The sequence below is a fragment of the Chiroxiphia lanceolata genome, chromosome 13 (genome assembly GCF_009829145.1).
Source record: "Chiroxiphia lanceolata isolate bChiLan1 chromosome 13, bChiLan1.pri, whole genome shotgun sequence".
NCBI classification, from domain to species: domain Eukaryota; kingdom Metazoa; phylum Chordata; class Aves; order Passeriformes; family Pipridae; genus Chiroxiphia; species Chiroxiphia lanceolata.
In genome coordinates this window covers 12,413,022-12,425,859 of record NC_045649.1, presented here as the reverse complement: position 1 = coordinate 12,425,859, position 12,838 = coordinate 12,413,022, and the positions used below count along the sequence as shown (strand labels likewise).

At 36.4% G+C, this 12,838-nt stretch overlaps 1 protein-coding gene across 5 annotated transcripts in view; it reads right to left on the bottom strand.

Moving 5' to 3' along the window:
* Nucleotides 1–12,838, bottom strand: part of CHD9 (chromodomain helicase DNA binding protein 9) — an 86,191-nt gene that overhangs the window by 39,626 nt on the left and 33,727 nt on the right. For 4 of the 5 annotated variants that reach the window (XM_032700755.1, XM_032700757.1, XM_032700756.1 and 1 more), the window contains 2 exons: nt 11,425–11,762; nt 1,673–1,784 (listed from right to left, as the gene is read on the bottom strand). In XM_032700755.1, coding sequence (XP_032556646.1) covers nt 1,673–1,784; nt 11,425–11,762 — 450 coding nt within the window. Of the gene's footprint in view, nt 1–1,672; nt 1,785–11,424; nt 11,763–12,568; nt 12,723–12,838 lie in introns of those variants that run through there. The other variant, XM_032700760.1, reaches the window with a different exon arrangement.

The window sequence follows — 12,838 nt, the reverse complement described above, 5'->3', positions numbered from 1 at the left end:
AATTAAAAAAAAAATAAATAAATGTATTTAAGGAAGACACTTACTGTGAAACTAAGCACACAAAATGAATTAGGGGGAAAAAAGACCTAAAATTGCCCCCCAGAGCTTAGAAACAGCTATTTGCAACAGAAATTAGAAACAGTTCTTTGAAAAGAAAATCATGAACATGTTCGAAAACTAAAGAGAGAATGAATTAATGAAGTAAAGCAATTTGTCTTTCCTGTTATGCTTCTCCCCATTTCCTTGGGATATAACGGGGCAGTGCTATGACATTCTGCAGTAGAGGTTTTTGCTTTCCCATGACACCCCTTCTTAGCTCTACCCTCTGTTCCCTTCTTGATACCCCCTGTCTATCCACACTAGAAGTGAAGATGACCTTTGCCATGCTGAAAAACAAATATAAAGGCCCCCCCAAGAGCAATGAGGAAAAGAAACCAAGAAAGAGTTGATCTTCAGTCTTTTGTATTGGGTTTGTTGGCCCACAGATTTATAATCTGATAAGAGAACACTATTAAGAAGTTACAGTACTTCAGACCCACCAAATCTGCTTTCACCTCCTTCAGTGTACTAAATGGACTTCCTATACTAAGACAAATTTCCATGAGAAATAATAATTTCATGTTCCCTTCCAGGTAAGCTTTACCTAAGACAAGCTTAAGTTAATAAAAAGTCATTCTGGGAAATGGCGTCTGATCCTTTTTTTTCCCCCCCAGCATTATTATCTGTGAAATACCAGAGGGCAACTCAGTATCTCATAATTGGTTTTTGACAACTGTCATCAAATAATGCAATTAATTTTTACTCAACAGCACCTTATTTTGAATATTGATTTCATCTCTGTGGATGAAATCACCACAGGATAAAAACCTGTGCATTTCCATCATAAAATCTTACTTCAATGGAGATTGCCCTAAAGCAAGAAGTTATAATTCTGTTACTAACACACACATAAACAGAATATAATCTCTCATCAACAGTTCATGCTTCCCTGTGCACAAGTTTTAGAAATCATTAGCTATTTTACTATATTATACCAGGGCAATCCATGAAAAAATTGCAGTAAGAAAGTTACAAGACAGCTATTCCTCAAGGGAATGACTCGACCAATTCTTCATCTGGCACTCCCTACAAGTATTCCACAACCAACTAGAGCCTATCAGCACATTGATCATCGTTCCCTTCAGATTCACCACTGCAAGAAATCTGCTTTTTCTGTTTCTACAGAAGCAGAGCTCAGAAAAAACACAGTACAGCTCTAAACAAACATTTTAAATGTTCTCAAAGATCCAGCTTCATTAACACAAGTCTTTTCTACGAAGCAAACTCTGCATTTTCACATAGTCAGCCAAAGTAAGGACCAGGTCTAAATGCACACTCAATGGGAAGTATTTACAGTCTCACATCTGTGGACTTTTATACTGAAACTGAACACATACAAGCAGGGCATTGATGTCCCATTACAGAAAGGGGGCTCTAACCTGTAGGATTTTCTGATTTTCAACTTGGAAAAGTAGCTGATTACGAAAGGGTCTACCTAGGAGGTGGGCAGCAGTGGGAGAGTAACTGTCACTGTGTCAAAGGGTGTGTAACTTTTTGGAGAGAGGGGATAAAAAGACCTGCAGAAATAGCAACACATACAAATTTAAAAGGGAAAAATGCTGACTCCCTTTACCTGTGAGTCTTCATCTTTCAGTGGCCGCTGTGGAGTCTGTTTAGCATCAGACAATTCATCTGAAGATTCATTTTTCCTTTTCTGCTTCTTACCCAGTGTGATGATCAGCTTCCTGTAAGAAACAAAAGCCCAGCACCTAAGTGAATGCCATACACTAGTGAACAGAACTCCAGGATTAAAAGTACCACATCCACTAGCAACACCCATATTCTTACCATAAAACTCAGAAAGCACCACTGTCTGAAAAATTAAAAATAGGTCTGAAACACCTTACAGTAGACTGTACTTTACACTAGTATTGTTCACTAGTGTTTCTTTGCCTTACTATCACAAACTCTATCATACCAATTTTAAATCTTTAAACAAGTAACAGAAATGCAAAATCCAACAGTTAAACCAGCTGAAAATGGTAAACTACAAAGTTAGCAGAGACACCATCTGCAGATGACAACAGTAAGTGATTTATCATAAACAATTTACCATCGTAAAATGTATCTTCTAATTTTTAGTAAAAAAAAATAGCTGTGGAGAATAATCTAAAAATGAGACAAAGCTGTCTGACATGCAAAACTTTTACACTTAAATTTAAGTCATTCAGTGGTGAAAATGAAGGAACTGCATGAATCCTTTTTGCCCTTAAAAAAACTTCATAAAGGTATATCTAAAACCCAGCACTTTTATCTGTAAATAGTCTTAGAACCCACCAGAATATGTTAAGAACCAATATTGTGCTGAATAAATTAGTTCAAACTCTAATAAAAAAGCACTTTTCTTTCTTTGGATTTAAAGATTACACTACAAACCACAATAATAATTCAGAGTTGTTTTCAACTAAAGGGTATAAAAGTATTTTTTTTGCATTTGACATGTGCCATATTAATACTCCTCTTTAAGTATGCTGCAGTGGTATAGTAATTCGTAATCATTGCAGAATAATGACAAAGTATCCAATAAAAACACAGATAAATAGCTGTCCTAAAAGATATATTTTATACAGTTTCTAATAATCAGATCCATGTAACAGAAAATGAGGTAAGTTCCTGCATAAAAGCTGCTTCTGCCATGTTACTAACACATTAAACACAAGAATTTAGTCTTTATACACACAATACATTTTACACCAAAACAGCATTAAATATATTAGTCACCTGAAAAAACTACTGATGCAAAGTTGGTTGGAACACTTTTATCTCATTCCCTTCTCTTTGCAAGTGTCCAAATAAGAGAACACACACATATTTATGTCCAAACCAACAGTCCACACAGAAAACAAACATCTTGAATTACTAAAACACTATGGAAAGTTTAAGCAAAATGGCTTACAAAAGATTCTACGTGTACTTTCAGAAGCAATGAACATTTTCATCGGTTTTCAATACTTAAACACTATGTATGTTCAGTGGAAAAGTTTAAAAACCGCAAAATCATAAAAGATTTTCCATTCCCACGTTTTTTACTCCTAGCACGAAGGGAACAGCACTGGGGAATGCCTATTGAAATGGAAGTTGCAGTCAGCATAATCACAGAGCTGCTTGTTCACAGAGCTATTTGTTCACAAGTAAATGCTGGTCCTTGGCTTTTCATTAGGTGTTCTCAGTTTAATTATTACTTAGAAAACTTGTTTCATAATCACAGGAAATAATTTCAACAATGAACACACTGTTTTTCTACGTTCTTCAAGGTTAGTCTGAGGGTTTTTCCCCTCTCACTTTCCAAGCTCTGATTAGGAATCTTTTTTAGTTTGTTTGTTTGTTTTAAGACTGTTGGATTCTCGGGTATCTTTCCAATATGACTCTTTCTCGTGATGGACTTGGACAAATCACTTTTTCCATTTTTAATCTCACTTTGTTTCATCAAATGTGTTATATTAGCACTTGTCAGCTAATATGTGAAATTAGCTAATACATTCCAAAGTGTTCCAGACAAGGCACACTGTGATTGACCTTCTGAGCTCGTTGTTAAATGGAATTCTGGATGCTACAACTTAAAGTAGATTTAAAGGGAAATCTGGTAAACTTATGAGTGAGATCATTCATTAAATGATACCCATCCCACTGAGTTCCTGGTTTGCATCTTTAGAGTTTGAGAAAATAGTAAGAAGTATCATGTATGTTTTCTCTGCTCTTAAATTCTCCCCATTGCTTCTGGCCACTCGAGGAGAGCACCACTGGGTACACACTTCGAAATTTTGTCCATATGTTACTAAGGGCAACAAGCTGTGCTGATCTGGACTTGTCCCTTGCTGATCTTTTCACTGAAACAACTGAACATAGAGCATATTCAATCCAAGGAACTCACAGGATATAATCTGTAAATTACTATTTTTTTGACCAATAAATAAGATCCCAAGTCTTCTCTTTGATTTCGAGTAAGGCATTAAGGGCCTGATACATGTATGGCATGTAGAGATGACTGGCAATCTGACAAACATTTTGGCTTTTAAATGAAAAACAAGACTACTAACAACGAAGAAAAAGGAAAAATTAATGTTCTTGAATCAAATATGTGTTGAGATATAAGTCAAGCTGGAATAATCTCTGGAAGACTTGGTCCCTCCTCAAAGCCATCTTCAGAGTTCTTTTATATTGCTCAGTCCAGTTCAGTTCCAAGGCTGACACCTGGTAGGTGGCACCTGTTGCAACCTTCTCCAAATTTTGATTCTCTTTTGTGAAATGTTAGATTAAGACAATTCATAAATGCATATTGCTACGCTAAGCATTTCTGTCCATGCAACCATAGCTCATTCTCACTTCATGCATTACTGCCTTGTATTTTAGGCTCAGGTTCCTTTTGTACTCAAGAAGCATAATAAAGAAATAAGGGGGTTGTAGAGGTATCCACTGAATAGCAGAGGATTTTAAGGACCTTCTGTTTTAGAACACAGGATTATTTTGTGATTAGACTGCTCTAACTGCATCTTTCCTTGCACATCTGTTCCTCTCCTTCTCTGTAGTTGTAGTCCCTCCTTGTGTTCACCTCTTGCTCTGCCCCTGCAGTCTTACACGTAACATTCCATTTCTGTCAGCTTTTGTGTCTTGCCTTGAGCTTGTATTCCCTAACCCCCGTACTCCTCTTCACAAGCTTCTCCCTGAAATTTTCTTAACATCTTCTCTACATGTTGTAAATCAGAATGTTTCCTCCTCTATATCAATATGGTGCCAACGAGAGGAATAAATGCACAGTTTCACTTCTTTCTGATCCAGTGCCCAGAATCACAATGCACCTTGCTATCAAAAGTTGCTGAATGACAGTATGGTGCTAAAGTCATGCATTTCTATCAGTAAAAATGCAATCTGCTCATATTTTGGCCAAAAACTTCTAAAAAAATCTGCTATGTGAAAACAATAATTTTCAGAAGCTTGTAAACTGGATCAATCCTGTGAAATATTTTCATTGAGAGAGCAAGTTCTCTTGCCAGTTTATAAATTTCTGCATGAAAGCATAAAGATCCTTGGCTAAAATCCCTTTTTTCCTCCCTGAAACAAACTGTTCTGAACAGAAACTATCTCTTCTGTTTCTATGAAAAGTTAAGAGTATACTATAGACACAGAATAAATATCACTAGACTCTACTCCAATTTCACTTTCTCCTTTTAAAATTTAAAATTATCTTATTACACAACATGTAGAAATACTTCAACAATCCGACACTGTAGATTTCTTCAATATATATTTCCTTCTTCTGTAACTACAAATTAAAGATGTTGAGAAACTTCCACCACAAAGCAGTTTAACAATAAGCCATCTCAAGAGCCACTATTACTTCTGATCTTCAGCACAACACTTCTAACATGGTTTAGAGCCACAGAACTCCAAGAGTTAAAGTATCAGCAATATCACCAGGAACCACTATTTGAGGAACATGGCAACTTCTTCCTTGTACACGAAGAACCAGTAAGAATGTGCTCCATTCCCCTTCTGTTTGGTAGCAGTGAATGCGATGGAAACATTGTCAGTACTTTGAACAGCTTTAAAATGATGAGTTTTTAAAGTCTTCCAAATAATGAACATGAGGAAGTATTAAAGAGAACAGGAAAAAAAAGAGAAGGTGGCAAATATTTATTAGGCATGTCAGGAATCCTAAGTATAGCTGGCCACCAGTGCATGTCTTCAATACATCATTTTAATTCCATTTTCCCAAAACAGAAAAACACCAAATAACTAATTATTAGTGTCCAAAGCCACCTCCCAGATATTTTAATTTGTAGTCAGAGCACTTTGCTATATTAATAACAATAAAACTCCTATGTTATCAACATACCCGTATCTATCATTAAAAACTTAGCAAAAAATATAAAGTAGATATTTTCTTGACAAGATAGCATATCCTCTTGGAATGAGAGTTAAATCGCTGGTATAAGGCCAGTTTCTCTTACTCTTCTAGAATATGTTTAATAAATAATACACTCCTATTAGCTATTGTCTCCTTCTCCAGCTGTTATTTCAAATTAATAACTTCTGCACTATGCACAGATTTTTTAAACACTCCTGTAGTATTTCTGGAACCAACAGTCATTTCAAGCTCATACAACACTGAAATAAGAATGCTAAACAACACACAAGTGTTTGGTTAGTTCTTTGGTAAGACCACACCATTTTGTATTCATACAGTTTGCAGCAGAAACTTTAGACTATGCCACTGAAATCCTAATTATGCACCAAAACTATAACCCGGGATCAGAGAAAACTTCACCAGGGAGTCACAGCTCAGTACATGCAAAGATATCCCAGAAGGATGATCAAATTTGGAATTTATGTGCCATTTTAATCATGACAGAAGTTAATGATCTTAACAGATGTAACAGAACTCAAAGATTCAGCGAGCATCCCTTCCTTTTGACCAGCATTTGCCTCACTTGCATGAAACATGAAGACAACTCACAGCGTCTGCCTCAGGAAAATCAAGTTCTACGTATTTATAACTCAAACAATACAGGACCAGTGTGCAGGTGAATCACTTCCCCTCCTCCCCACGTCTCCTGTTGCTACCTGAGTTTAAGAGAGTTTCAAACCATCTTAACAGTAGCAGATCAACAAGCAAACAAAGGTTATCTGTCAGGGTCTTGGGTCCAAAAATGCTCTGTCTTGTAAACAATATTTGTGAGACCTACTTCAAGGTTCAAGGCAACAAAGACATTTCCTCATTTGAGTAGTGCACAGGATCAAATACCACTTGCTGGATTTATTACTATGTAACTTAAGGGTTAATAAATAAAATCCTCCATTGCTCTTTTAGTACTTGAAACAATACAGCCATTTCTGCTAACAGGAAACAGTTCTGAACTTAAGGACTATCACCCTGACTCAAACTTCTGTAAACTGAGTTCTTAGAATTTGGGGAATTTGGGCAATTTATTTATTTAAACTGTGCAGTGATTAAAAAAACCCAAACCTACATGTAGTCTACTGATATTGTCCTTTACATCACCAGTGCAGAGCTGCTGCTTTTCATCAGGGCCGTGATATTTAATTTTATGTTTGAGTAGGTGGGAATACGTTGAGAGCTATAAAACCTAAATGCCAATCTACTTTTTTGAACAACAGAGTGTTCACAAATTCATAATTCTTCGTATCAAGTGGTAAGAAGTAGACTTTTTAGTTTAAATATGCATCACCTTAGATGGAAGAAGTAGAATCAGTTAGAAAAAGCTTATAAATGGAAACAAGTTCTATGCAAAAACATGAAAGGGTTTAAATAGATTCCCAAACGTCAATGCACCTTGGTAAATAGCCAGGATATGAAAAGTAGTTCTGGTGTCTGCAGAGAAATTGTAAAGTAAATTTTAAAGAATTAACTTAAACAGTAATCAATGCACAAAGCAAACTGATTCCTTTATTTGGTAACACTACATATATTATACATGCATTCTTCTAATAATTTCTGTCACACCCTTACAATGTTCTTGGTAATAATATAGTTTAGTCATTTATCTTCACCAATGCTTATGGTACAGAAACTTTACTAACCTCTGGATTCAGTTCTAAACCATTTGACTAACATTAATAGGCATTACTTCTTTGACATAACAGCTGAGTACTAAAAACCTTAATCCTCACCTTTAGAAACTACAGCCTGCCCAGGAAGTAACTGCTGGCAATTTTTAACTAGCAATGATAAATTGGAAAGAAGTATACTATAAATTTTTCCTGTATGTGTAGATCTCAGAGGAATCACTAAGTAAAATATAAACAGCTAAGATGAAGCCACCAAACACATACTAATTGTGTTCGAGTAGCAAGGAAAAAAAGACTTAAAAATCATCCTGCCCCCTAAATATAGACATAGTAGCTAAAATTCATCTTGATCCCAGATGAGGGCTACTCAATATCAGTAAAAACTGTGCTGTATTACAATTAAAAGCACACTTTTTTTTTTTAACTGATGGCTACCAGGCAGTTTTATAAAGGTCTGTTCAGCAACTCGTGTTCCAGCTCCAGCTCTACCAGAGCACCAACCCACAGTGTATCATTTTCACTGAGGGACAACTGTAACTCTCAGAATCCTCCTCAGGAGCAATACAGGACATACTACACAGACAAAACCCCCATAAGATGTAAGCAAAGTCCATGATCATAAAAAGAGTTTGCTGCTTAAGTGCTGGACCACAGAGGGTACAACTGTGCTCACACCGAACAGGCTGTGTTTGCCACTAGCTGTGTTTGCCACTATTTCACAAATGTTTTCCAAAACAAACAAACAAACAAACAAAATCAATATATTTGCTATAGTTTCAGCTCTTTCAGCTCCTCATCAGCCTGCAAATTGACCAGGAGTCACCCAAAACCTATGTCTGACTTCAGATCTTGTCAAAAACACACAACTCTGCACCTCCTCTCGCACGGGCACTCCGACCCTACACTGAATCAGCTTTTTAACAGTTCCTGAAAGTTAAACATGTTTGCTACAGAAAACACTGAATGAAAAGAAGTGTATTCATCTGAGATGCACATATCACACTGGAATGGGACTGCAGATGCACTCAAATAAATTCTGCCTACTGTTAAAAACGTGTATTTTGCTTATTCTTTTTTTTTACCGTAAACCTTTAGTGGCTTTAAGGTTTTATTGCTTGTAGAGAAATTAGTTGATAATTGTTTACAGCAGTTGGAAATTGTTTGCTTATGTTTTTAAAATTTGAGGAGACTTCAGGTTTTATTTTCTGCTTAAATGTAAGAAATGTTATATATACAACTTGGTTATTTTTTAAAGTTTTTCCTCCTTATTGATTAAAATAAAATGTATAATTTTTTCATCCTATTTTAAACAGATCTCAAAAATCCAAGAAAAAACCCCACCTGTTTTTATTGAATTGAGATTCTCGCATTCCCCTTCTTGCCCAATAAAGCACTTGTCTTTTAAAGGTATTATTTTAGCATGGTAAAATTTTCTCCTAAGATTCAGTCAGAGCTTGTTTTTTTTAAGGTAATGAGAAAAACCAAAGCAGAAACCCATATGCTTAAAAACTCATCCCTATTTTGACACAGTAATAAATCTGAGGATGTGTGTTCATTAAGAAATATTTTCTTAAGAACGGAAGTCAGGAAGAAACCTTTATAAAAGTTGTTTAGCCTTCTAAAACCCTTATTAGTTATTTAGGTTTGTTCTACTCTGAACAAAACAAATTTTATTAATCACACAATTTTTTTAACCACCTTTGTAAAGACAAATAAAGCTATTCTATGGTAATTATTCTTCTGTAAGATCAGTAGTTACATTTGCACAGAAAGAAGAGCCTGTAAGACTATTCTTTTAAAAAAATCGAGCCCTTACTGTAATTACTACTCTGCAAAATCAGTGGTATATTCTTTGCTAAACAGTTATTTTACGTATTTATATCAATAATATCAAACAGTGCTAACTCAACACATGAATCTGGATACAAAAATGCACTCTCTGGATGCCTCAAAGCATTTGATTTGCTGCTGGCCACCTAAATACAAGGCAATTCTGTGAAATCTGTAATACGAGGCTCTGGAAGACTCTCTTCACTGCTTTTTAACAGGACCTGACTGCTAAATCTTCAGCTATACATCCTACATAGTTAAAGCAATACCTGGCAGCACGATTAAGTTAATAGAGAGCTACTGGGGCATTAGCTGATTAAACTGGTAAATAATGGGGAGGCAAACCTTCGCAGCTCAGTGCAAAATTACATAACAGTGACCATACTTAATTAAATGGGAGTTCCTCAGCATCTTGCAGGTACTTTGCATCAAGCACAAATAACCATGGTTAAAAACATGGTTTGAGAAACATCTCTTTCTCAACTAACACTGTCTGACGAAATCCTGAAAACTGATTTGAAGTGATGTGCACAGCGAAGCGTTTCACGAAGACAAAAGTGAATGCAGAATTACAAATTGGAGGTAACAGCTTACATCCTATTATTTTTTCTTTAAAAACAGTAAGAATATTATGAGAACTATGGAGTATATCATAAGGATGATACTTTGGCAGCCTTTGTGAATTATCCAAAAGAATCAATAAGATCACAAAGCTCCATGAAACTGCCACCAGCTAAATGACCCTGTAAAGTTTTCTGACAGACCCACAAAATGTTTGTTATAGAACGTGAATAAACTCAGAAACATGAAAGCAAAATCAATTTCGGAATACACATCCAAAATCCCATCTTAAACAAGATGGAGAAAAAAAAAAACAAACAGTACCCAGTGCACTTATGACCAGCATCACGTGCCAACCCAGAATCAGAAAAGAAAGGAATTAACACCATGAAAGTTCACACTAAGAATCAAATGTAGTGTATGAGTACAGTATGTATAACCTTCACAATATAACTAATCAATGTTGTTTACTTCAAACATGTAAGAAAAGTACTGATCTCTAGGAAAAAAAGAAGAAAATGCAGAGAAATACGCTGATTAAAAGAACATTCATTTCAGCTCCATACATGAGAATATACATATGTATATGAGACATTTAAATTTGGAAAGATATGCCAGTTAATATTTCTGCTACCACAAAAAGAGCATCAATGTAAAAAAAAATAAATATCAGACTGTAGCTATGATTTTCATTTCCAGTTCCAACTGACATACTTAACATGGGAAATCAAATACTTTCCTTTAAAAGTACACAGGTGACATAGGTTAGCTGTGGAGTCAAAGGACGTGTCATCTACTGAATCCCTTGGAGCCTTCTAACACCTAATGTCCTCTGAAAGCTCCTTACCCCAAGGTATCCACACAGCTTGACCCAGCTGAGTCTGCAAAGTTTTTGAGAGGGCAGATTAAACTGATATGACTGAAGACTACAGAGTGCTTAGAATATAATTTTTCCAATATGTGCTTTACTTTTGATACACGTGATATCTGTAATATTCTCTTTCTTGGAAGTTCATTAGGCTTCCAATTTCTCCCCATGCACACTGTATTGAGGCTACATGCCAAAACTGATAAAGACAGCATTTATAAATTAGAGAAACTTAATTTGGAGTCAGAACTGATTACAACACTAGATGAAAGATACTTGGGTCTATGGTTCAAAGTGAGTATAGAATATTTTAGATTATGAATTTAAAGTAATTCCTTTCACAAGGACAGTCCTACATTGATTTTATCTAAAGAGAAAACAGAGCATTCTTGTTCCTGAATGAGAGAGTCCACACATGGACTTAATCAGGAAAAATTCTGTGTAGGCAGTGGAGGCGAACATTTTATTATCAGTAAGCACTTTTCATTTTAATCAAGGATTTAGATCTGAAGAGAAGAAAGACATTTTAATCTACTTACCCAATTTTTGTTTTCTCTTTAATTTTGGATGAGGAACCAGTTTTCGGCTTTTTGCTCTCCTTGTCCTTTGGTTTGGATTTAACTTTTCTGCCCTTCTTTTCGTCTTTTGCTTCAGCTGAAACACTGGGGAAATTTTCAGGGCTCATTACTCGTGGAATGTTTCTCTCTCCTCTTTCTTTTGCTTTTGCAATTGCTTCAGATATTATACGATTTGCCTTCTCTTGTTTACTTTCCAAGTCTGTTTTTTTCTTCTGCTTCTTTTCAGACATTGCCCTCACCTGGGTATTCTGCATCTTAGTATATGATCCTGAACCATCAGTCTTCTTGGAGGAAGGAGGCTGAAGCAAGAGAGAAAAAGTAAATAAAATCCCCTTATTTTAAACATATGAAGAAAAAGCGCAAGCATTTTTTATACAGATATGCATTTTTAAAAAATGTAGCTGTCAGGGACGCATGCAAACACAAAAAAAGGAGGAATTCAGTTTATACCACAGAATGGCGTGGGTTTCAGAGTAACTACATCAATTGTGGGTTTTAAACAACCAATCTACGCACTGAAAGTCAGCAAAAAATGTCCTTCTAAAATTCTCTCAGCCTTCTCTCCATATCTGTAGTTAAACCCTTAACCTTTCCAGCATTCCCATACATTTGACACACACATCCAATATCTCCAGCAGAATATGGAAAAGCAACGAGCTCTCGAAGGTAACAGCATCAGTGTTTCGCCTTTAGTAGGATACCAGGACCACAGTTACCTTAAAGCAGACGAATGATCTACAGGACTGACTCGGTGATAAACACAACAGACGCTTGAACAACACCAAGATTAAGAAAACAGACAAAAGATAAAACCAAAACTAAAATTACACAGCTCGGTATCCGTAAAACGATCAGACAGCAGCGTTTCTTTTATTTAGATCCACATACGCTCAGCGCCTTCGTTAAAAAACGTAACTTGTTTTTATCTTTCGGGTTTTTAATGCCCGTTTCATGGACGCAGAATTGTTTACTGGGCTGATGAGCCTCTCCTGCAGCCAGCCAGGAGACATGTTTTTGCTTTCCTCCCCTCCCCCTTTGAGGAATGGAAAGAATTTCCTATTCAAACACAAAAACCCAGCAGATAACAGTTATGTTACGTTCTCACCCGTAAATGCGCCTCTGCCTACAGCAGGAAGAAAAGCCACCAGGAATTTCCACACACATTTTCTGGGCCAACCCCGCGCACTTCCCGGGATACATGTTCTATAGGTGCCTCATGGGCGGCGGGGGCGGGAGGCAGGGATGGGGCCGCTCCCGATGCCACCTTAAAGCCCCGGGGCTGGAACAAACAGCCGGACCCAGCACGGGAACAGCTCAAGATGGCGATGCGGCTCCCGCAGCAGCAGCCAGTAATAAGGAAGGTTATTCAATCCCA